General features: G+C 48.5%; 1 protein-coding gene across 3 annotated transcripts in view; it reads right to left on the bottom strand.

The window, feature by feature from the left end:
* Positions 1-15457: 15457 nt before the first annotated feature.
* SLC39A7 (solute carrier family 39 member 7) overlaps positions 15458-25924 on the bottom strand; it is an 82616-nt gene continuing 72149 nt past the window's right edge. For all 3 annotated transcript variants that reach the window (XM_078641602.1, XM_078641603.1, XM_078641601.1), the window contains 3 exons: positions 20605-20748; positions 19963-20159; positions 15458-17750 (listed from right to left, as the gene is read on the bottom strand). In XM_078641602.1, the coding sequence (XP_078497728.1) occupies positions 17499-17750; positions 19963-20159; positions 20605-20748 (593 nt within the window). In that variant the 3' untranslated portion in view covers positions 15458-17498. The remainder of the gene's footprint in view (positions 17751-19962; positions 20160-20604; positions 20749-25924) is intronic.

The raw sequence follows: 25924 nt of genomic DNA, 5'->3' as shown, positions 1-25924 counted from the left end.
TTGGAAGAAGAATGCAGACATGATGAAACTGTTGAACAATATGTAACTATTTTACGCAAACTAACTTCCACCTGCACCTTCGGCTCAACTATGGAAGAGCGCTTAAGAGACCAATTCATGTTAGGATGTACACTGGATAAAGCAAGAGATGCCTTGTGGCAAAAGGATTCTCCTTCTCTTCAAGAAGTTCTCACCATAGCCAAAACTCATGAACACTCCAAAGCTTGTATTGATGTCATACGTAAGGACTCCTCAAATGACAAGAAGGAAAACACTGAAGTTAAAATGGTTGTAGACAGGGCCACTAAACCAAAAACTTTTCCCACTCATAAGGTACTCATATCGAAGGATTTATCAAGGAAAGTGCTTCAGATGTGGAAACCCTGGTCACTTGGCAAATTTTAAAGGATATACAGGATGAAAAGCGGTTTGTAAAGCTTGTGGGGAAAAAGGGGAATGTTTCTAAAGGCTGTTGATCTAACACAGAACATAAAAATGTCAGTGAGGTTGATCTTTATGATGAAGATCTGGAGGAAGCTGAAATTCTCCAAGTTACAGGTGATGCTAAAGATGGTCCACAAGAACTTGTTTTGGTGAACGATGCTCCTGTCAAAATACTCTTCGATTCTGGGGCCAAGATCACACTGGTTCCCAAGAACTCTTATGAATGCAATCTTTTGGGCAAAGTTACTCTTTTAAAATCAGACATTAGACCGAAAGGATATGGTGGAATAACTATACAGTTTTTGGGGTACAATAGACATCAAGGGAAGGGTTATTCCTGCGAAGGTTTGGGTCTCGAAGGGTGATTCTCTCATAAGTTGGTCTCATCAGAGAGACTTGCATGTGTTTCTTGATCCCAATGAATGCCCCTCCGTTTGTTTGAAAGAATTACCTCCTGTCAGGGTGGTGAATGATCCAATCGTGATTGGATCAAGGAATTCCATTCTGTTTTTGCTTAAAAAAACTATATGCATCGCATAAGGATCAAGTCTGATGCCATTCCTAAGATTGTCAAGGTCAGGAATGTTCCCCTATTGGTTAGAGAGAGCATGAAAAGAGAGTTGGATAAACTTTTAGCCAAAGGGATAATTCAAGAAGTCGAGGCAACAGAGTGGGTCTCTCCAGTTGTGATGGCTTGCAAGGCCAATGGAGAGGCCCGGCTCTGTGTGGACTTAAGAGAGCTTAATAGAGCGGTCATTGTTGACCACTACCCTTTGCCCAACATAATGGAGATGTTGTGTTCACATGAAGGGGCAAAACACTTCTCTTCCCTAGACCTTACCTCCGCTTACCACCAGGTTAAGCTTCACCCTGCTTCCCAAGATTTGACGGGCTTCGTCACACCTTTTGGCATGTTTAGGTTTCTGAGAATGCCCTTTGGCCTCATTTCTGCTTTCAGTTTTTCAGAGGGCGATGGAGGGCATTCTTAGAGGCCTGCCTGGTGTAAAGGTGTACCAAGATGACGTGCTCATCTTTGGGGTGGATATGGAGCAACATGACGCAAGGCATAATTCTGTTATGAAAAGGTTAAACAATGCAGGTCTCACTCTTAGAGCAGACAAGTGCAAATTTGATGTAAATGAAATAGAGTACCTTAGTCATTCTCGGTCTTCTGCAGGTATCAAGCCTAAAACTTCTTTGGTAAGTTCCATTAACAGTCTACGAGCTCCCTCAAATAAGGAGGAGCTAGTCACATTTCTTGGTATGGCAATTTTATCACAAATTTGTTTCGAATTTTGCTGGGAAAACCTTGTGTATAAGATCACTGTTAAAAGAAGGGGAATTAATTTTTTGGGTCTAAGACCTGTGAGGAGGAGTTTCTTAGCATCAAGGAACATCTTAATGATACACCTTGTCTAGGTAGTTTTGACCCCAGGAAAGTCTCTTATCTTAGGACTGGTGCGAGTGCAACTGGTTTGGGTGCTATTTTGTTGCAGTAAGTTGATGGAGAGGAGAAACTATTTTGTTTATTTCCAGACCGTTGAGGGGTGCGGAATGTAGTTATTCTGTAGTAGAGAAGGAGGCTCTTTGTGTGTTCTGGGTGTTGCGCAAGCTATGGAAGTTTTTGTGGGGGGAGAAATTTAAGATTTTTATGGACCACAAACCTCTCAAGGATGTATTCTCCAAGAAGGGAATAGATTTTGTTTCCCATCGTATAAGGAAATTGGTGGTGGCCTTACAAGAATTTGATTTCAATATTTCATATTTGCCTGGTTCCATGAATGTCTTGGCAGACTGTCTTTCAAGGCTTGGCGGTGAAGATGGTGATTTGGAGGATGATGTGGAGTGGTTTGGTGGTAAGGAGCTTGAAGAAGCAGTTAAAGTATGCCTGATCAGTGATGGTCTAATTTCTGGGAGTGTATGGAGAGAAAATTTGGTGTGTGATGCCGTTTTACAGTCATCTCCTTTATCTCTGGTGGTTGGTGTGAGAAGGACTGTGAGGTGGATCTCAAGAGATTTTGTAACGTTAGAGAAGATCTTGCTGTTGTAGGTGGCCTCCTCATGCCTGGTAGGAAACTTATTCCACCATTTGTTTTGAGAGACAAATTTATTGAAAGTGTTCATGCATCACACATGGTGATTGCAAAAACAAAGGAAAAGATCAGGGAAGCCTACTGGTGGCCAGCTATGGATGTGCATGTGGAGAGACTAGTGCGTGCATGTGCATGTTCAGACAGGGTCCTGAAATGCAGAATACAGCCCATGGTCAGTAGAGAACAAGCCTCTGGTCCATGGACGGACATTTCTATTGACATTTTGGGTCGTGTGCGGCTTAAAACTCAGGACCGCTTTGTCATTGTGTGCATTGACATGTTTTCTCGGTGGCCTGACATCAAAATTGTTAATTCAGTTGAGCCTTCTGTAGTAATTGAATTCCTAGAAGAACTCTTTAAACGTGAAGGTTTTCCACTAACACTTTTATCAGACAATGGAGTCCAATTCACGTCAAGGGTCATGGAAGAGTTCCTAAACTTCAAGGGAATTAGGCACAAGAAGGCTGCTCTTTACCACCCAGAAAGCAATGGTGTTGTAGAGAGATTTATTAAAGTTCTCAAAGAGACCATGCAGCCAGCTGTTGCCTTTGGTGAAAGCTGGGAGTTGGCTGTTAAAAAAAAAAGTGCAAGAGTATTGGTTTACTTCCCATTCTTCCACCAGGGTAGCCCCTTTTCGCTTGTTTAAAGGAAGGGTTCCCAATATCGAAGTGGCCCCATTGTGGGTTACGTCAAAGAGGTTGCTGGTGGACAGTGGAGTAGGAAGAACTGAATGCTGGAGTGAAAAAGAAAGAGAGGTGATAAATAAAAGGAAGGCTGAGGAAGGGTGTGAAGAGTACCTTTGTCAATGTGGGTGACTGGGTTAAGATGAAGTCTCCCAGGAAAAGTGGTGGTTCTTCCAAATTCAGTAGGCCCTTTGAGGTGATTAAAGTTTACAAAAATTGGCAAAATGGAGTAGTTTCTGTCCTGTAACTCCAGTTCTGTAGTAGGGGTATCTCTGTTATAGTCATAATCTAGTGAATAGTCCCGCCCATGTGCGTGGACCCCGGAGCAATCAAAAATAATCTCTTAGAGTGTCGAAAAATGCAGAAATGCACAGACACTTAAGAGAGAATTTAAAGACAGATAATGCAGCCTATCAAAGGCTACACTGTCCAGTACTTCAACTAGAAATTCCACCAAAAAAATCCACAAAACAGCAAAGCCTGTACAGATTTCCCTTGCTTAAACAGCAAAAACCCTCTGGAATGATAGAGGAGGAGGACCTGGACAGACAAGCCCCATAGGCTGCCATTATGTGGCTCAGAACAGGATACTGTGCCTTTAAGAGAACCTTCCAGAATCTTCACAGTATCCCAGATTGCACTGCAGGTCCCATTTACTTTTAGTTCTTTTTGAAGGCGTAAAACGCCAGACCTGTAGCATTCCGTACATGAACATCTCTCTCCACCGGGGAGGAGGGCGGGCGCTTATGACTATAACAGAGATACCCCTACTACAGAACTGGAGTTACAGGACAGAAACTACTCCTTCTGTAGTAGGGGATCTCTGTGTATAGTCATAATCTAGTGAATAGAATGGAGAGCCCATCCCCACACCAAAGCGGCGGTGGAGAAACGAGAAATAACACCACTATTGTGCGAACAAATTTCGCAGCAAAGCCTGCCCAACCTGAGCATCTGCCCTGGCATCAGTGTCCAGGCAGTAATGCTTAGCAAAGGTATGGACCGACTTCCAAGTGGCCGCATTGCAGATTTCTGCAATAGGCACGTTACGAAGCAAAGCCGTCGTGGCAGCCTTGCCCCTGGTGGAACGAGCCTTAGGTTTGCCCCCTAAGGTCTTATTAGCTTTTTGATAACACAATTGTATGCAGGACACAATCCACCTCGAGATGGACTGTTTAGAGGTAGCAAGACCCGTCCTGACTGAACCATAATTGATAAACAATTGGTCTGACCTACGAATATCTTTGGTTTTATCCAGATAAAAATTCAACACCCTCCTCACATCCAGGGAATGTAAAGACCTTTCCGCTGGAGACGAAGGATTCTGAAAAAACGTAGGCAAAGTTATAGTCTGGTTGACATGAAAATCAGAAATAACCTTGGGAAGAAATTTAGGGTGAGTACGCATAACAACCTTAGCAGCATGAAATACAGTATAAGCTTCTTGGCAACACAACGCCTGAATTTCACTCACCCTGCGGGCCGATGTAATGGCCACGAGGAACGCCGCCTTCCAGGACAGGTGCTGCAACGAAGCCTTATGAATAGGTTCAAAAGGCTCCTTCATCAGTCTGGACAGCACCACATTCAATTCCCATGAAGGCGAAGGAAGCCTGACAGGAGGGAACACTTTCTTCAAGCCTTCCAAAAAATCTTTGATCACAGGGATCTGGAAGAAGGAAGTCTGTGAAGGGCATTTCCTGTAGGCTGTCAAAGCAGCCAGATAGACCATAATGGAATGGACATTAAGGCCAGAGTGCGCCAGATGTAGAAGGTACGGAAGGATGACATCTTCCTTACACGTCGTCGGGTCATATTTCTTAGACTTGCACCAGATGCAAAACCTCTTCCACTTGTAAGCATAAGAAGTCCTAGTGGAAGGTCGCTTAGCCTCCTTCAGTATGTCCATGCAATCCTCTGGGAGATTAAGATGGCCATATTGCACTATCTCAGGAGCCATGCCGCCAAACTCAAAGACGAGAGGTTGGGGTGCAACATCCGGCCCCCGAACTTCGTGAGAAGGTCCGGCCTGCACGGCAGCTTCATGTGAGGAAGGAGAGACCGGTGAAGCAGGTCCGTGAACCACCACTGTCTGGGCCATTCCGGGGCAATCAGTATCATCCGCGCCCTGGACTGGGACAGCTTGATGAGAACCGTCGGAATCAGGGGAATGGGTGGAAAAGCGTACAGAAAGCCGTTTAACCAGTTGATCCATAACGCATTCCCCAGCATCCCCGGCTGGTAGTACCTGGAGGCGAAGTCCCTGCATTTGCTGTTTTCTGCGGTGGCGAACAGATCCATGTCTGGAGTTCCCCACCTTGCGAAGACATCTCCTAGTACTTCGTCGTTTATGACCCATTCGTGGTTTTCCTGAATCAGTCTGCTCAGTTCGTCTGTCTGAACATTCTGCACACCTGGCAGATGGGTGGCCGTTATCGTCAGTCCTCAGGCCAGAAGCCAGTGCCAGATCGCCTGCGCCTCCTGCGACAGAGTGCGTGATCTCGAGCCCCCCTGCTTGTTGAGGTAATACATCGTGGTCGTATTGTCCGTCTGTACAAGCAGAGAGTTGGTCTGGAAGGACGGGTGAAAAGCCTTCAGTGCCAAGTGAACAGCTCTGAGTTCCAGGAAATTGATGTGGTACGTGGACTCCATCGGGGACCATGTCCCTTGAATCTGTAAGTCTCCGGAGTGCGCTCCCCATCCCTGGAGAGAAGCATCCGTCACGATAGTCTGAGTGGGAATGTCCTTGTGGAAGGGAACCCCTCTGAGGAGATTCTCCGCTGAACACCACCACTTCAGAGACTGAAGAGCATACAGAGACAGTCGTATCTTGTCGTCCCAAGATCCTCTCCTCTGGTCCCACTGATCCTCCAAGCATTCCTGCAGCGGTCTCATGTGCAGCCGCGCATGTGGCGTCAGGAAGATGCAAGAGGCCATCGAACCCAGCAGCGAAGACACCGTCCTCACTGTTGTGGATGGAGTATCCATGAGAGCCTGAGCCTTCCAAAGGAGTGATAATCGTCGCTCCTCCGAAGGAGACACGCTTGCTGACAGCGTATTGATGGAGGCTCCCAAGTACTGTATGCACTGGACCGGAGTCGGGACAGACTTGGACATGTTGATGTGCAACCCCAGCTTGTTCAAGAGAACGCACGTCTTCTGGAAGTGCGCTTGAGCTTCTGAGAAGGAGGAGGCCTTGATCAACCAATCGTCCAGGTACGGGTAGACAAACACCTTGTTCTTCCTTAGGTGTGCCACTACCACTGCCATGCACTTCGAGAAAGTCCTGGGCCCAGACTTCAGCCCTAAGGGAAGTACCGTGTACTGATAGTGATTGGTGCCAACTTGAAATCGCAGGAACTTCCTGTGTTTGTGTGCAATGGGCACATGGAAGTACGCATCCTGTAGGTCTATTGCACATAGCCAGTCTCCCTGTTGCAACTGAGGATAAATCTGATGCAACGACAGCATGCGAAACTTTTCTCTGTGAATCCACTTGTTTGCCTGTCGCAAGTCCAGAATGGGCCTGAACTCGTTCTTGTCCTTCTTGCAGACCAGAAAGAACCGGGAGTACAGACCTCTTCCTCTTTGAGACAGAGGCACGTCTTCTATCGCCCTTTTCCTTAACAGGATATCAGCCTCCGCCTGGGGCTCGCGCAGTTGATACTGCGAGCTGACCGGAGGAATCGATGGAGGAGGGCTGGTGAACCGAAGACTGTATTTTATTTATTTATTATTTATTTAGCGATTTATAAAGCGCCTGGTGACCCGGAGGCATCCCCGCGCTAATGATACAAGTGGAGACCAGAGGGGGAAGGGGAGCTTATTTGGGGAAAAGCAGAGTTTTCAGTTTTTTACGGAAGAGGAGGTGGCAGGGTTCCAGTCGCAGGAAGCGGGGGAGTGAGTTCCATCCTGCAGACGCTTTTACTGCGAACCGTCTACCGCCAGTGCGTGCCTTCCTGAATCTCGGGACGGTGGCCAGGCATTCGTTGTCAGAGCGTAGGAGTCTAGGGGCCTTGTAGGGGGTGACCATGTCTCTCAGGATAGAAGGGCCAAGACCATTGAGGAGTTTGTGGGCAGTGCACATCGCCTTGAATTCTACCCTCTGCCGCACTGGAAGCCAATGTAGGGCCTTCAGCGCTGGTCTGGCAGAGGTTCTGGAAGGGAGGCCCATAAGGAGCCGGGCTGCCGCGTTTTGAGTTCGCTGGAGTTTGGCCAGGGTAGATTCAGGGGCTCCCAGATAGACAGCATTGCTATAGTCTAGCCGGGCAAGGATCAAACCTTGAATCAAGAGTTTCCTAGATAGGGGCGGGAGTAGTGGGAGGATTTTACGGATGGAACACATAAGTCCAATATTGCAAACAATATTCAGCACCCACTTGTCCGGAGTAATTTTTCTCCACTCTGCCAGAAAAAATTGAACGCTTCCCCCCACCGGAGCGGGTAACGGACGAAGGGGAAGTAACCGCTCAGGGTCGAGACCCGGCCGGGCCTTTGTTCACAGTAGAGGACTGCTGTCCACCTCTACCCCTCTGGCGCTTTTGGAATGGCCTTCGGAACTGCTGCTGTTGTTGTTGCTGCTGTTGTCCCGAAGACTGTCCTTGCCCTTTGTGAGAAGTTGGCCTGATATGCAGTGCTCACTATTCTAGTGATCACTATGTATCAGTCCAGACAACCCTTATTGATGATTGGTTGTAAGTCAACCTTATAGACCAGCTATCCTAGTAGCATGGATACGAGCAGTCCACGGCTAAGACTCTAGAGGGCGTGTTAAGCCAGCTGTTTTACCATCACATTACCCCTTGAACACCAAGTGAAAGGACACCACACAAGTTGTTATGAAAATAAACGTGTATTTATTTCTAACAAGACTACCCTGAACTCTTTATGAGTCAGGGAGCTAAGCACACAACAAAACTCTTATAAAAATACTTTAAGTCGCACAATTTACACAAATGCCCGAGGGGCACGAAAAACCATATACACAAGAAGTGGAATGCGAACTTGCTAGCAGGTAAGTAATACTTTTCTAGACTGTAGAAACGCTAGGCCTACAATGCTGAACCCTTGGATTAGAAGCAGGAGGCCTAGGGACGCCGTGTGCAGAGTGGGAACTCTCACGCGTAATGCGGGAACAAGTCTATGGATGCTTAGCAGTTGCAAAGTTACTGTTCTCGGGCGAACCCGACTAGGTGGGTCGAAAACGGGAGTGGATCCGAACACTTAGGGTGTTGGACTATGCTGGAGCACCGGGGTACTCAGTTTACCTAGCCCAGGGGCTGCGGCTGCATAGGGTTGAAGTTGCGTCGGAAACCCTCGTTGAAGAACCAGGAGCCTGAAGAAAGAAGTTGCTGGCAGGCGACCAGTGAAGAAAGTTCGTGGAGATCCAAGCCTGGATCAGGGAAGAAGAAGACCTGAAAGCAGAGGGGACCAAGTTCTGAATCACTAGCCAGTGATTTAGGTGGGCACCAGGGTGGCACCGGACGAAGTCACCTCGACCAGGTGAGTGGGCGCTGCTGGGCTCTGCAGTCTCTCGGACCAGGAGGCGTTGTCGGCGACCAGGATGGAGGTGCGAGCTGTCCCACGAAGATATCTGCTTCTGACGTCACTGGACCCAGGATTGGGCAACAAGTCTTGGCAAATGCAAGGCCCACGCGGTGGACCTAAAATGGCGTCTTGAGTGGACCAGGAGGGTCCAGGGTGCTCCTCTTTTGGAGGGGATCAAGGGCTAGTCTGGAGCAACCAGACCAGCAGTGTTTGTCGTCGTGGAGCGTCGTGAGGGGGCCACTAGCCAACGGGCAAGCGACCTGGACAACGCGGTGAGCAGCAAAGAGCAGAAGGGCCCCACGCAGATCTCGTGGATGCAGGGGGGCTGAACTTCGGTGCTGGAGCTGCTCAGGGTCGGGGCTTCTCTTACCCCAAAGCACTCAGTCGAGGGTCACTCGGTGGTCATGCTGGACAAGCGTCGTGCAGTTCTGAAGATGGCCGGTCCCTCGAGGTCTCGTCGCACCCACGGATCACAGCTGGGCTGATGATGTAGGTTGAGGTCAGAGGTGCCAGGGAAGCCGGTTCTCGTCGTGCTGGAGCAGTCTTGATCCGAAGGAGAGACTGGCAACAAACCGCGATGCTTGGTTGGTGGCTGCAGGGTGACTACTCCTTAGTCACAAGGGAGAAATCTTGAGAAGAGTCTTGAGTTCTTCCTGTAGAAGGTCGGTTCAGGATTCAAAGATTGATCTGATTTGGAAGGGGGCCAGTCCCTACCTTTATCCTGAAAAAGGGGGCTGGCACGCGACTAAGTCCTGCCCTATGGGTGGGACCAGGAGGGGGGTGGTTACACCCCTCTCCTTTGGCGGGCTTTTCCCCAGCTCAGGGTCTGGAGTGCCCCTGGAACTGGTTCAAGCCGGCCCATGCATAGTGAGCACCGGGGTGCCACTTGCAGTCACCTTCCTCCAAAGCCCTGCCTACCTAGGATACACAAAATCCTGTCTGGGACGGTGCTGGCACCGCCCCTGACAGGAAACCCTTTGTCCTTGCCTCCTGCGCTGGGAGGACTCCCAGCAACAGGAGGGCAGACTTGTGTCTCGGTGGCAGCATCCATTTTGTGGAGCTAAGGCTCTGTCTGACTTTAACCGGGGTTACAGGTTACCAACATGTCGTGTCCCTCTAGAAGGGTGGAATGCTAACCCCGTCGCCAGAATTGGCGAGGGGTTAGTATTCCAATTCGTATGACACCTTACTCGACATGTTTTGATAAAGCGATACCAGAGTTGGCATATAACCGCGAGGATTATAATGCACTTAAGAGTATATGGTATGCGATATCATGGAAACGGCTAAGGGATGGATCCCGAAAGCCGCAGACAGGCTCAGCTCATGCCAGAGCACTATCTCACACGATTCCAAGCACTCTGCCTTCAGGATTGTTAAGGCCTGCCATAGGAGTGACTGATAGGAGATCTGTGTGTCCATTTTAGGGTTAGATATAGGAATACTATATCTAAAGCAAAGGGTGATTACACCACCTTGCCCCAGCTGTCAAGCAGCCAGCTGTGTCAGATTTGGATGGCCAGCCAGGGGTGGCATAATACATGCTGCAGCCCCTGGTAGGCCCTGGGTACACCTATGCCCTGGGTACCTAAGGTACACTGTACAGGGACTGATAAGGTGACGCAGTATCCAATTGGATATGTACCTAGGGTACATGGAATCCATTTTAACAGAGAGAGCAGTGGGCCTGAGGTCCTGAATAGCAGGGCCTCAGGTCAACTAAGTCAGAAAATCAGCAAAACACCAGGCAAAAAGTTGGGGGCAACCATAGTCAGGGATCTACCTTCCTACACCCTTTACCCTGCGAACCGAACCGTCTCTGGAACGGGCGGTAAGGCTTCTTTTCTTTGGGCTTTTCCAAGCCCACTGCTGTCAGGGTCTCCGCCTCAGCCTTAATGCGGGCCATCTCGTCATGGGCGTGTTTTCCAAACAGTGTCTCTCCGGAAAAAGGCAGATTGGCCACCCGCTGCTGGGCCTCCGGCTTGAGTGACGTGAGCCTGAGCCAAGCATGGCGGCGCTGGTTGATCCCGTGACAATAACCATGGGCAGCCAACAGCGATATATCCGCAGCCGCGCTGATGACCTGGTTAGAAACCAGCATCCCTTCCTTGACTATCTCCTGGAAGTCCTCCCTCTTGTCCTTTGGCAGAAGGTCCATGAACTGTTCCAGGGAATCACACAGTGCACGGCCGTACCGCCCCAGCAACACTGAATCACTGGAGGCCTTCATGGTTGTGGAAGAAGTCCCACAAGCCTTCCTTCCAGCCGAATCAATCCAACGGCTTTCTTTATCCGGCGGCACGGTGGAGGACGGGGAGGTAGAGTGTAACTTCCTGGCCGCCGTCACAATAACAGAATCGGGCACTGGGTCCATCCGCAGGAATGCCGGGTCCGAATCTGGCGCCCTGTACTTTTTCAGAAGTCTGGATGGAGTGGCCTTCACCACCGCAGGCGTAAGGAACAGCTCCTCCGCAGTTTCAACCAACCCTGGCACCAAGGGTAGTAGAGGGCGAGACAGGTGCTTCTTGTGAAGAGTCTCAAAAATCACGGACGTCGTAGGTGTAGGAGCCGTCACCGTGAGGCCCAATTTTGCAGCCCCCCTCAGGAGAACCTCCTGGAATGTGCTTATGTCGTACACCGGAGACACCTTCGTCTCCGGGGAATCCGATAGGGTCGGCGAATATGAGCGAGTCCTGGAAGAGCCCGTCCGGGATCTGGACCCTCGCCGCCTATGCCGATGCCTCGATCTGGTGGAGGACCTATGTCGACTCCTCGATCTTCCTCTCCGGCCGGAGCGTGACCGCGATTTCCTAGGCCTGGGCCGCTCCGCCGGTTTCCCCGGGGCAGGAGTCCTGGGCTTGGAACGGGCCTGAGGCTTGGGAGTCCCCTTGGGGGGGGGGGGGGGGGGGGAGGGGGGGGTCGGAAGCCTGGGCAACGAGACCGACCTCGGAGGTACTGGGGGAGGTCTATCAGGTCCCTGAGGCCGAGGAGGCGGAGGCAGAGGAGGCAATGGAGGAGGGGTCGGAGCCCTCGGAGGAAGACCCCTTGGAAACGGAGGCGGAGGTGTAACATGCTTCTGTGATGGAGTATACACCTCGGAGTACACCGAGCCCGGTGAACCGCCCTCCTTTCCAGACCTGGACGTAGGCGAGCCTCCCACGGCGTCAGGCCTCTCACCATGCTTCCTCGACGTCGAAGAACGGGGACCAGAAGGTGTGTGCAGGTCCCTCGACGTCGAACGGCCTTCTCTCGACGTCAAACGCCCTTTTCTCTCGCGTCTCAGCGACGACCGCTTGTGCCTCGACGGCGATCGCTTGTGCCTCGACAGCGACCTCTTGCGCCTCGACGGCGATCTCTTCCGCCTCGATGGCGATCTCTTCCGCCTCGACGGCGATCTCGACGACGAGGATCCCCTCGACGACGAACGTATTCTCTTCGCCAACGGCGAAAGGCGGTGTCGCCTCGACGGCGAGCGCCGACGCCGGGCCCGTCGACGTCGATCACTCGACGTCGACGTCGAAATCGTCCCAGGAGACTTCGACGGCGGTCTGTGCAGGTCCCTCGACGCCGAGCGTCGACATCGCTTCGCCCCAGAGCCCTGGGGGGACGGGGAACAGACCGTGGTCATCCCTCTCGATGTCGTGGTCAGAGCAACCGACCCCGACGGAGAATGAGAGCGTTTGCTGGACTTCCTGCCCCTGGGTGTTAGGACACGTAGACCCTAGATTCCTTTCAGTTCTTCCAGGAAAACCCCTACAGGCAGGAATATGCTGTTGCGCGCTGCTTGTACTACATCTCCCATAAAGCCGTGGGAAAAACACACTTGTACAGAAGGCCACTGGGATGTATAGACCAATCACGGACCTCGAGGTAACATATATACCTCCTCTTCCAAGATGGCGGCGCTTGGTTTTCCTAGCTCCAGTCCTGCGACGTGTTCTCGGCGTGGATCGTGATCCTGTCAAGTTCCTTTGCTGTGATGGTCTGCTCATCGTTTTCCTGTTTCCCGTGAACCATCCTGACCTGTTACCACTTTCCTGAGGGTGTTTCGCTGCGTGGCTTCGTGCAGCGAGGAGAGTCTGAACAACGCGACTCCTCCCCTTTCTTTCCTCCTTCTTTCCCGTCACCTCCGTGACCTTGGACCGGGAGCCTTTTCCGCGCTCGGAAGCGCTTCCACAAAAACAGTAAGAGCGTGAAGAACAGGGCAGTGCGAGCCTGTCCCTGCCTTTTCTTTATTTTGGTGCCCTTATATTTCTAAACGCGAGGTAGCGTTTTTTCCCAGAGACTCTTGAACCGGAATCCGACTCAAACACGCTGTAGTGTTACTTCGTCACAGACTATTGTACTTGGAACTCTAAACGCGAGGCAGCAGTTTTTTTTGCTAGATAAAAAATAAAACCCTCATCTTTATTTCGGAACATTCCTTCTGTAACTGGATAGATCGATGTAAAGGAAAGCTTTTGGGAACATTATATTTTTGGATCCTTCATGGTCGTTTGAGAGAGACTTGCAGACGCTTATTTCAGCAGTATCCTTTTTGTGGTTGGAGCGCTCGTGTGCTCATTAACTTCTTTTGGGTTTGTTCTTTTTTTACAGGCAGGTAAGCGCGTGACAGCATATTCTTATGTAGTGTTGTATTAGATAGGCACATCTATACATGTATGCCTATTATTGAACATTCTCTTTGTTCTTATCTTTTCTGTTTCTGCAGGTCCTTATTCCCCAAAGACGTGGGGTCTCTGCCAGACCTTTCATTTCTTCCTTAGACCTTGGTTTTGGTCTCTCTCTTTTCTTGGGATAGTATCACCCTCTTGTGTTGTGTATCACGGAGGGAGGTCTGTCTTTGGGAAAGAGGGTGACACTGTCTACACTTCTGAGGAGCCCGGTTTCTGCCTGGATAATATTCTACGCCCGACACTGGGGAGCCCCCCAGAGGCCTCAGCATGGCAGAAGAAGCCCCTCCAGACCCACCTTGCACCTTCAGTCTTCTCTCCTCGAGGCCCTGAAGCCTGATCTTCTGTCTTTCCTTCAGGGTCCTGCCAGAGAAGCCTTGACAAATCTCACACTCCTCTGGGATGTGGGAAGAGGGAAGGCAGAGGATACACACCTCATGGGAGTCTGATTTTGCCTTCTTCCTGGAGCACTCCGGGCACTTGTCAAATAAGGCAGGCATATTTGACTTCCAAAGGAGCAAAACACCAAGAAGAACAGCACCAAAGTACTAAAAGCACTTAAACTTGAACAATAAAGTGAAAAAATCACCAAGAAACCCTTAAAAAGGGAGAGCTCAATGCTCCAGGGTCCTGCTGGCAGGAGCCGGAAAAAAGAACTGAGAGTAAATGGGACCTGCAGGGCATTCTGGGATACTCTGAAGATTCTGGAAGGTTCTCTTAAAGGCACAGTATCCTGTTCTGAGCCACATAATGGCAGCCTATGGGGCTTGTCTGTCCAGGTCCTCCTCTCTATCATTCCAGAGGGTTTTTGCTGTTTAAGCAAGGGAAATCTGTACAGGCTTTGCTGTTTTGTGGATTTTTTGGGTGGAATTTCTAGTTGAAGTACTGGACAGTGTAGCCTTTGATAGGCTGCATTATCTGTCTTTAAATTCTCTCTTAAGTGTCTGTGCATTTCTGCATTTTTCGACACTCTAAGAGATTATTTTTGATTGCTCCGGGGTCCACGCACATGGGCGGGACTATTCACTAGATTATGACTATACACAGAGATCCCCTACTACAGAAGTCTGGTTACATCCACGGCTGCTACTGCCTCTCTGATTGTGCTGCAGCTCAAAATCCTGTTCCAGAAGAGACCATTGTGAAAGAAAGAGGTGGTAGGCCTTGTCGTTTGAAGTGTACTCCTCGACATTAGCAAGATTACGTTTCTTAAGTCTTCTGCCCTTTACACTGTGTGGTCATGTCTATCAGCTGCAGAGTTTCATATTGTTTTTCTTTGGTTATGTTTGTTCCTTGCCTCTAACCTCCCTTATATGTAGTTCTGGTTTGGAAAAGCTTGTACAAAGTTTGTAACTTTATTTTGGATGGTGAAGGGGGGGGGGGGGGGGAGGAAGTGTGGTGTCCTGAATATACCTGTGCCTCACATTCTGGTATGTGGGGTGCAGTGCTAGGCACTGGGTTGGAACTGCTTGTGTGGCAGTTAAGCTGGTTCTCTGGATGGAGTGTCTACAACTTCATGTCCTAATAAAGCTACCTTCAACTCAACATATGTGTCTCCTGCTGTTTCCTAATGAAGAGACCCATCTCTACAACTGTCTTCAGACGCAACTCTGTTGAGGCTCTCCTGACCGATGCGTTAAATTAAAACAACTTGTTTCTGTTTTGCCAAACGCCTATTGTCTTTTAATTTTTTCAAGGTAAATTCATATCCAGGCAACTAGTGTGTGGTGGCGAGGGATAGAGGAACCGGCCTATTCTGTGCCCAAAGATCTACAGAAACCCACTCCTAGTAGTGTATGGTATGAGGATGGGGCCAGTCCCTTTGCCCAACACCCTGCAACCACAGAAGCTATGCCATGTACCTATATAAAGGGTGTTATTTTAAGTAAGGCAGACCTACTGGCTTTGTGAAAGAGTCAAAATATAGAGTGGTGGGCTTATTGGCTTTATCAAGGGGCCAGCAAATAGACCTACTGACTTATTAAAAAAGTCACCAATAAATATAGTCAGATGTATATTTCATGAATTCACACAGTGCAATGTTTAATAATAGTGATTGCAACACACAAAATTCAATAAAAGTATTATTTAAAAAAAAAAAACATTAAACATGTCTTCAAGTCTTTTTTTAAACATTTTTCAGGCAACAAAGCGCAGAGATCGAACCAACCACTGGAGGTCTCTGCACACCAGCTGAAGAGCTTACAGCTCCAGCTTGGAGCGCTTTAAAAAAATGGCAAACTCTCCTGGGGTCATGGATTCAATGACCTAGGAGACTTACTTTGTTTTCTTTATGCTGCTGCACTCTCTGCATATGCCCTTAACATTAAAAAAGAAATAGTGTTAAAAGCAATATTACATTTTTGCAGTTACCTAAAATAAATTGTAGTTGCCCGCGTCGTTTAAAATAAAAAGATTTCCCCGGCTCCCCACCTCTTGCAAATGATGAAAGATCTAGACAGACACCAGCATACACACCAAGACTACTTAGAGATACCCTCCTGTCCTCCTCATCTTATGTATACACACAAGGAGTACTGACCTTTATCTGGTTATCAAAACACAAAAATTAAATAATACTACAATAATAATCCCAATGGAGGCTTGAAGCTTCAGAAACCAACTGTTGCATTTACAGTTTTAAAACAAAACAAAAAACTGAGCAATAAAGGTTTCTAAGTCTGGATGCTGATAGATTCATTATAGTTGTTTAAAACATAGGACTATGGAAGTGGGTCTCTTGGTGCAAGTCAGCTTTTAGGTATGAATGCAAGGACAAGTATTGTTGACTCCTAGTTCAACAGGATCAGAGTTGTGGTTGGTAATTGGTTGCTAATTTGAATTATTAATTCCACAGACAATAACAGGAAAATATACTATGTCACTATCTCATGTCTTGGAAGGTCTGTGAACAAAGTATGGTATGGAGATTCTGTTATAAACTGTGTATTCACCTGAAGGTATATTTCTGTGGCACTCAAACTATATAAACAGCAAGGTAATGTGTTGTGAGTAAGTTATACAGTAGACCACTATTATCTTACCTAGGCGTCCATTATTTTAGGCACCCCTTTTTAAGTGTGTGTTGAAGTGTGTATGCATGTTTCACCCTCGGGGTGAGCCCAAGGATGCATTTTGCGCCAGGAAAATACTGCTAATTACAACAGAACAGGAGCAGCCAGACATCACCCCAGCTCTGTTCCTGTGCTCTTGCAGCAATCACTAAGATTCTGCACCCTCCACTGCTCTCGCCTGGTAGTGGCATAGGTGCTGTATTAAAAATGTGGCTAACCCTCAACGTCAATCGACATATTGCGCAAACCTGTTGAGGTTTTCTGATCTACAATCGAGGCGCATCACCATTATTTGTTATTTGTTTTTTTATTAACACCACCTTCTCAGATTTCAGAATCATATGCATTTCAAAAGGGCTCTAGACTAGAGTTGTACAAAATGTGGGTCGCCCGGGAACAAAAATAAAGAGTAAAAAAATACCATTCCCTCCGAACGCCAAAAGACAACAGGTTTCCCCATCAAGCCTCCACTTCACCCACCTAAAGGTGGAACAGTGTTGGCAGTTTAATTAATGTAACTTTCTAAAAAAGTAATTTCACCCTGGGTTCCTGTCTGTTAAAGGAAAGCGCCAGCCTACTTTACACAGAAACCCCAAAGCTAGTTAATACACATTTCTCTGAAAATTAATTTACATATCACTATATGATCCACAATTGTCCCTTACAACCAGGACTTGACCCCATCAGCCCAAAGTTCCAGAGTTGACGTCGTGTTGCGCAAACGTTCTCTCCAGGACCTGTATTAGGGGTAGAAGACAAAGAGGCGAGTATTCCTTTAATTTTTGTCATGATAGCCTAACCGCTGGCAAGCATTTGGTCCTGATTCCAAAAATATTAGCGAAGTCATTAAAAACCCTCACATGTAACCTCAGTCTCCTCGGAGAGGGGAAGAGTTCAGCTTAATACCCAGTGTCCTGCGCGAAAGGACACGCTACAGTTCTGGCCTCGGCGCGGTCACAGGCCCAGAACCCGGGCGTCCGGTTCTTATTCATACTGGGCGATGAGCACCATCATGCCCACGCCCAGCAGGAGGCCCAAGATCTCCAGGAGGGACTGCAAGGGCCGCGAGTCCTTGAGCAGCTCTGGGATGACAGACACTGTTGCAATGTAGATGAAGCCACCAGCTGTGAAGGGCAGGATCCAGACTGTAGCAGCCTCACCAATGCCTTCTGCCAACAAGGAGCAAGTGGTGCCCGCCAGGGCCCCTACTGCTGTGGTCAGCTGCAGCATCATGGCCTGCGGAGAGGAAAAATGTAGAGTGTCAGGGTTTTGAATGAGCAGCTGCAGCACCAGGGCATAAGGAAACATGTATACAGTGTCGGGGTTTAGGGAGAGTCGCTGCAGCGCCAGGGCATGCGGAGAGGAAAAATGTAGAGTGTCAGGGTTTTGAATGAGCAGCTGCAGTACCAGGGCATAAGGAAACATGTATACAGTGTCAGGGTTTAGTGTGAGTCGCTGCAGGGCCATTGCCAAGAAGAAAAGGAAAAAAAGGAAACAGGGAAGTTCAGGGCGAAGTGCACGCTGCTGAAGAACCTTCGCCTGGTAGGAGAATGACAGAGATAAGGCCAGAGGGTTTGGGTGATGTGTGAACAGATGCAGCATTATAGCTTGGACAGAAGGAAAAATGGGGTATGGGGATCAAGGTGCCCTATGAGAACCCTAACTTCCTGTGTGAAGTTCAGGGCAGAGAGTCAGTAAACAATTAAGAATCAGCAGCACTTCAACTGTAGAGAGAGCGGATCGAGACAAAGGGCCAAGGTAACTCGGATCAGAGGGAGTCCCAACCCCGATAGAATGAGAGGTCACAAATGCACTCAAAAAGAGTAAGGGAAACTCATGCGACACCACCGATGGACCTTTACGGCCAATTACTGTAGCTGGACACAAGGGAAATAACAAAAGACTACTGACGGCCACAAGTGGAAGCGAAAAGCATGCTATCGTGCCCATAGGCCGGTCGCCCTAATCTCCGAAGGACAACAACGTGGAGTGACTATTGTACATCTTGTCGATTTAGGCCTAGATCATCGCTGCCTGCTGAAGCATAGGTTCTGCAAGATCATGTTGCTGCTCAGCTGTATGTAATTCACATATATCCCCTGCCCTTCCAGGCAGGGTATACCCGGCCCACTGCATAGAGTCTGTGCTGCTTGCCATCCTTGATGACTTTTGGCTAGCTGCTGGTCGCAGCATGTTGGGATTGTTAGATCTCTCTGCTGCATTTTATGCCGTCAATGATAGCATCCTATCGAGCTGTCTGCAGGGGCACAATTCACTGTTTGCTAATCAGTTAGATTTCTACTCTTCTCTGCCATAAATACCTCACTCAAATGTGTGGTCACTCACCACACCTCTTTAATCTGTATGCAAGTCCTCAGGCCAAGCTCATCTACTCAAGAGGTGTGAACCTTTATGCATGGTGATGATACTGAGTTGGAAGGAGATCTTTTGTGTGGCGTGCAATTCCAACACTGCGTAACGTCCACTTGTGTAGTCGAAGGGCAGAAATTGACTAAAAAATCAATGCAGGTAAAACAGATCTTCTGGAAGCAAACCTGTGGCTTGACTTATATGGCCTTCTTGGTGGCCCCCAAATGATTCTGTGCAAGTCAGGGCACAGAAATCCATTTTCAGTACTTGTTTGTAAATGCTCACATCATGTGAAGATTCTGGAGAAAAATTTTACCATGTCTGGATGAAGACGGTAAAAAATTTGCTATATTGGGAATCACAGGATCACAAGTGGCCTTTCATTCAGGGGCCATCACAGGATCACAGGTGGCCTTTGATTCAGGGGCCTATCAAACCAGATCAACCCTCCAGAGCCAGTGTTCTTCCTCCATTACACTTGTGACTATACTCAAGTTTGCCAAAATGGGCTGCCAGCTGTAGATTCTTGGCGTTGCCAGCCAAAACCGGAATTCTCTTCCAGGGCACCATGCTTGCTTAAGAAAACTTGGATGAGAGTTTAGAAATGGCTCTTCTGTCAGGCGGTCTAACTACTTCCTTTCTTTACTGTACGTCTCATTATTAAGGGTCTGGCTCTGGATAATAAGTTCAAGGGTGAATGAGCACCTCAGAAGTATTTTCAGCAAGATAGTATAACATACAAGTTAAAGGATTCTGCTGCTAAAAAGTGTTTCCGGTCTCAAGGAATCATTGCTATAGCACCAAAAAAGGATGAGTAAGAGAGAGGTTATGTGGCGGCCTCATCTGAGGGCTAGTGAGAATCAGATTAAAGTGTGAGTAAGGCTGTAAGTGAATAACCAAAAGCATTCAGACTGAGGTGCATGCCAGAGGATGAGAGGCTACTGCATGAGCTACAGAAATGCATACTGGGGAGATCTGTACATACCAAAGTGAGGAAAGAAGGCAGTACACAGGACACACAAGAGACAGCTGCAGACTTCCAGAGGCCCGGAAGAAAAGGGCAACCAGAGATCCTTACCTTCTTCTTGGTGCAGCCGGACTGCACCAAGATAGCAAAGTCTCCGATCTCATGGGGAACCTCGTGCAGCAGGATGGTGATAGTGGTAATAATGCCAACGTTGGTGCTGACCAAGAAGGAAGCGCCAATCGCCAAGCCGTCGGTGAAGTTATGGGTGAAGTCAGCAGCAAGGTTCAGGTAGCCAGATACCTTCATTTCTGAAGTGGGAAAGAACGGTGGGTATGAGATGTATTTTCACATCATGAAAAACTTGCTCTGCTACACGGTCCCCGTTAGAACACATTCATACACATAACCATTCCATCAATACCGCCACTCCGGCCCATAATACAGAAGTCACCTATCACAGCTAGAACCAACAACCCACCTCACCTTGTCCCGTCTGTAGGCTCAGTACCTGGTGCTGAAAATCAACACTGTCCTTATAACACATAATCCAGCCACTAATTCCCCAGTGCATGGCCTACTCAATGAGACAATCTACTACCCACCAATAACCACACTCCAAACAGCCATATACTGCCACTGATTTCCAGACCTCTTACATACTGCCTTCACATGCCTTTTGGTACAGATGTATGCAAGAGAATGCCCCATTGTAAAACTCAGCCCTGCGTTAGGCCTTGATTCCAGTCCTCTCACCGCTTCCTGGGGCTGCCTCCTGCGACTTTGGAGATATACTCTTGGACTTGTCTGTGCCGCTGCCCTTCTTCCTCTGTCTCACACGGTCTGCTTTATTATCCGGACCATCGCCATCATCTTCTTCGGTTGAGCTCACCTTTGCACCTACATGGGTAAGGCATGTAATTAGTCTACACAGTCCATGTTATTTGCACCAGAGAAATACTACCACAATGCTCTAAATTAAGGAACAGGCCCCGCCTCTGTGCCCTTGCTGCGGCACCTGGAACTGCTGTTCCTTGAGGATGCAGGAGCATGTCGGAGATTGGACAAGCTCCGAATCTGTATAATGGGGGATGTGTTTCCCGAGGGGACCTTCGTTCCGCTTGACGGAGTGCTCACGGAGGAGGATAGCGGATTGCTTGACAGAATTACTTACTTCCAGATTCGTTCCGCACTGAGAGCGAGATGAGTCTACCTTCTGGCGGCACCTCCCGTTTCAGGTCCTCGAAGATTTTTAGGTCGAGCCTAATGCAGCGTGCATGCGCTGCTCTAGGATATGACCTTTAGAAAATCGGTCTGCACTTTTCAAGCACTCGTGCTTGTGGTGTTATCCACCTTGCGGGAGCGAGCAGTGGCGCGCAGGGGCCATCTGTAATTAACGTGGCCGCGTGCGCTTGTTTATATTTCTTTACTTTCCCTTCCACTGCCTGCCTCTCCCTCGCCCTCCCTTGTCAACCGGTTCCTTTTAAACAACTTTGTGGCTTTTTGGTGATCTCTGCCAATTACTGTGCTACATATCTAGCAGCTGTACTAAAAAAAAATCGTACTTTGTTAAAAGTATTGTCTAGCATGTATTTTTGTATAATACATTAAAACAGGGGCTGCTCTCTGCACACACCAAATAAACAAGTACTCTCTCCTAGCACATGCTGCCTCTCTTCTCAAGTTATAGGAAGGATGAAACTTAGAGTCAGCCCTGCTTTAATTTGAACCGGTGGATGCTGTGTGTGCACAGATTTCTGAGGCCATTATGTTTTTAACAACACATTCTTGCAATAAAATTTAAACTAACAAACATTTGTCAGTTGTTCATGGAGAAACCATTGCCAATATCTTTGGTTACACACTTATAATGTGCCAAAAAACAACACATATTAGGAATGCCAATAGCTCAAAAATAAAATCCAAACTACAAAGCTCTAATTTGGTGTTTTATATATGCTAAAAAAAATATTACTGCACATTGCTCAGAAGGTACATTTTATATTTTTAGCCTTCAGGCTACTTTAGCATTAAAACTAATTGTAAAGTTGTTCCCCATGTGCTTTTTAAGCAAAAAAGCTGGAACAAGATTTTTCAGTAGCACACAATTCATTACTTTGTAGTAGTGTTTAGAAACTTCAGTTATGCTATAAAATGAATATGCTACTTACCAGTATGCATCTGTTCTTGGCATGTAGGGCTGCTAACATTCATATCTTTTACATAGATCGCCGCCTAGTGTTGGGTCCGGATGATTGCACATTGTTGTCCTGGAAGAGTCTTCGAAGTATCACGAGATAGGTGGCTCCTCCCCTGGACTACAGTGCGCATGGGCATCGACTCCATCCCCAGATTGTTTTTAGCCATTGTGGCAGAGATGGAGTGAAATAGTGTAAAGGATGTCCATGCTAATGATTGAATGCAAGAAAGTATCTGCAGCCGCTACGGGCACCGGGGAGGAGGGTGGGCGATATGAATGTTAGCAGCCCTACATGCCAAGAACAGATGCATACTGGTAAGTAGCATATTCAGTTCGAGGCATGTGGGCTGCTAAATTCATATCTTTTGCATAGAATACATAGCAGTCCCTCCATTAACGGCGGTTGCCCGTGCCAGCTGCAGAAGTCTGAAAAAGTGTCTTGAGAACAGCCTGTCCTACAGCTGCTTGCTGCTTGGAATGCACATCGACACAGTAATGTCTGGTAAATGTGTGCGGTGTAGCCCACGTGGCTGCTCTACAAATGTCTTCCAAAGGAATGTTCCCCAGGAAGGCCATGGAGGCCCCCAACTTGCGTGTGGAGTGCGCTCTTGGGGGGACCGTTAAAGTACGTTTAGCTTTTTGATAACAGATTTGAATGCACTTAACAATCCATCTGGCTATTCCTGCTTTGGAAATAGGGTTGCCTTTGTGCTGGGCTGAGAAGGCAACAAAAAGCTGTTGTGTTTTCCTAAAGTGTTGTGTTCTGTCAATGTAGTACATCAACGCCCTCCTAACGTCCAATGTATGGAGCATTCTTTCCGCCACTGTTTGTGGGTTTTGAAAGAATGCGGGCAGGTCAATAGTTTGGTTGATATGAAACTGTGACACCACTTTCGGAAGGAATTTGGGGTAAGTGCGTAGTACTACCCTGTTTGAATGAATTTGTATGAATGGCTCCTGGATTGTGAGCGCTTGCAGCTCACTAACACGCCTGAGCGATATAATAGCAATGAGAAAAGCCACTTTCCATGTCAGGAACTGAATTTCGCAGGAGTGCAGTGGCTCAAAAGGTGGGCCCATCAGCCTAGTGAGGACCACATTGAGGTTCCACACTGGAGCTGGTGGTGTTCTCGGAGGAATGACTCGTTTCAGTCCCTCCAGGAAGGCTTTAAAGGCAGGCACTCTGAAAACAGAGAGATCCTGCCTGTTCTGGAGATAAGCCGCTATGGCGGATAAGTGTATCCGAATGGAAGCGTTCGCTAGATTGCATTTGTAAAGATGTAACAAATAGCAGATGATGTTAGGAATGGATGCATCCAGCGGGTCGATATTGTGTTCTGTACAGTAAATGACAAACCGCTTCCATTTTGCTGCATAGCAAGCTCTGGTAGTGGGCTTTCTCGCCTCTCGTATGATATCCATGCATTCAGGAGGCAGGTTGAGGTAGCCAAACTCTAGGACCTCAGGAGCCAGATCGCCAGGTTGAGCTGTTGCGGATCTGGATGCTGAATGTCGCCATGGCTCTGCGTCAAGAGGCTTGGAGAGAGATGCAGCCTTTGATGCGGTACCACGGAAAGTTCTAGAAACGTGGTGTACCATGGTTGGCGTGCCCACGTTGGAGCAACTAGAATGAGCGTCATCGAGTGTTGCTTTATCTTTCTTGCCACCAGCGGAATGAGAGGCGCTGGGGGAAAAGCGTACGCAAATCTGCCTGACCAGTTCATCCATATCGCATTCCCCTGCGATTCTGGGTGAGGGAACCTGGCGGCAAAGCTTTGGCATTTTGCGTTTTCCCTTGTGGCAAACAGGTCTATCTCTGGATGACCCCATTGCTGGAAGTACGGGTGGAGTACTGAGGGATGTAACTCCCACTCGTGCATTTGATGGCTGTATCTGCTGAGCAGATCCGCCATCTGATTGTCCTTGCCCGGGAGGTGTTCTGCCATGAGGAAAATGTTCCTCTGAATGGCCCACTTCCACATGCTCTGAGCCAGATGAGACAGCTGTGGCGAGTGAGTACCTCCCTGCTTCTGGATGTAGTACATGGCTGTCATGTTGTCCGTCCGGATCAACACGACTTTGTTGCACGGATGTACCTTGAAGGACTTGAGCGCCATGAAGATTGCCATCAATTCCAGGTAGTTGATGTGCAACTTCTGTTGCAGAGTTGTCCACAGTCCCTGCACCGTGTAGTGGAGCACATGAGCTCCCCACCCTTGGAGAGATGCGTCCGTTGTTAGGATAATCTGTGGCACAGGCTCTTGGAACGGTCGTCCCTTGCAAAGGTTGTGTGGATTCCACCAATGCAGAGAGTTGTATGCCCGACCGGTCACCAACACTAGGTCTGTCAGATGTCCCCGAGCTTGTGTCCACTGATTTGCTAAGCATTCTTGGAGCGGACGCATATGCAACCGTGCGTGCGGGACTATGAAGATGCAGGAGGCCATCATGCCTATCAACTGCATGAACACTCTCGCTGGTAGTGAGTGTTGCGGTCTGAACCTCTGGATCAGCGACTGAATGTTGTTGATCCTGACCGGGTTTGGCTGAGCCATAGCAGTCAGGGTATTTATTGTTGCGCCCAGATACTGCCGCACATGGGCTGGTTGAAGGTGCGACTTTGGGTAGTTCAGCGAGAACCCCAGACTGTGAAGGAGGCGAATGGTGTGGGACATGTCTGCGGCGCACTTCTGTTCCGACTTTGCTTGAATGAGCCAGTCGTCTAGGTAAGGGTAGACATGTATGTTCTGTCTCCTGAGGTGCGCCGCAACTGTCGCCAGACACTTTGTAAACACTCTGGGGGCAGTGGTCACTCCAAAGGGTAGGACTTTGAACTGATAATGGCTGTTGTGGATGGTGAACCTGAGGTATTTTCTGTGGGATGGGTGGAGTAGTATGTGAAAATAAGCATCCTTGAGGTCCAAGGTTGCTAGGAAGTCCCCTTGGTTTAGCAGGGGAAGAATCTGTTGCAGTGTAAGCATGGGAAAGTGTCTGACAGTATATAGAGGTTGAGGGGGCGTAGATCCAGAATGGGTCTGAGGGATCCGTCCTTCTTTGGGATAAGGAAGTACAGGGAATAGACCCCTGTGCCTTCCTCCTCCACCGGCACGAGCTCGATTGCGCCTTTTTGCAGCATCACCACTACTTCCTGCTGCAATAAGTGCAAGTGCTCTGCCGACATAGGATGTTGTCTTGGGGGAATGTTGGGTGGAGTGGAGGTCAACTCCAAACAATAACCGTACTGGATAAGCTGTCTTACCCACCTGTCTGTGGTGATGGATGTCCAGACTGGCAGGAACTGCTGGAGTCTCCCCCCGACAGGTGTTGGATGGTCGGGGGGCAGTGACAGAGTCACTGTTTGTTGGCGGCAGAGGAACGGGAGTTGTTGTTTCCTCTGCCTCTGCCCTTGGCACTATTACCTATGTAACCTCCTCTGCCCTGTTTGGGGTACGAGGATTGTGCGCCACCTTTCGTGAATTGTGTCTGTTGACCCAAGTGTCCTCTGGTAACAGCACGTGCACCTGAGCGACGAAAAGTGCTCCCCCTGAACTGTTGAGACTGAAGCGCCCCCATGGACTTAGCTGTCTCATTGTCTTTTTTAATTTTTTCGAGGGTGGTGTCAACATCTGGGCCAAACAGTCTGTCAGGATTAACGGGCTGGTTGAGTATTGTTGTTTGAATGTCAGGCTTAAAGCCTGATATGCGAAGCCATGCCTGTCGCCTTAACATGACGCTAGTGTTAATCGCCCTAGCCGCTGTATCAGCCACATCAAGTGCACACTTTATTGCAGCGTTTGAAATGAGCTTTCCCTCCTGTATGAGCATTTTGGCTCCCTCCTTAAACTGATCAGGTAGGTGTTGAAGGAGCTGCTCTAG

The sequence above is a fragment of the Lissotriton helveticus genome, chromosome 5_1 (assembly GCF_964261635.1).
Source record: "Lissotriton helveticus chromosome 5_1, aLisHel1.1, whole genome shotgun sequence".
Classification (NCBI taxonomy): Eukaryota; Metazoa; Chordata; class Amphibia; order Caudata; family Salamandridae; genus Lissotriton; species Lissotriton helveticus.
Note: the sequence above shows the minus strand (reverse complement) of the source record. Positions and strands in the feature narration are given on the sequence as shown.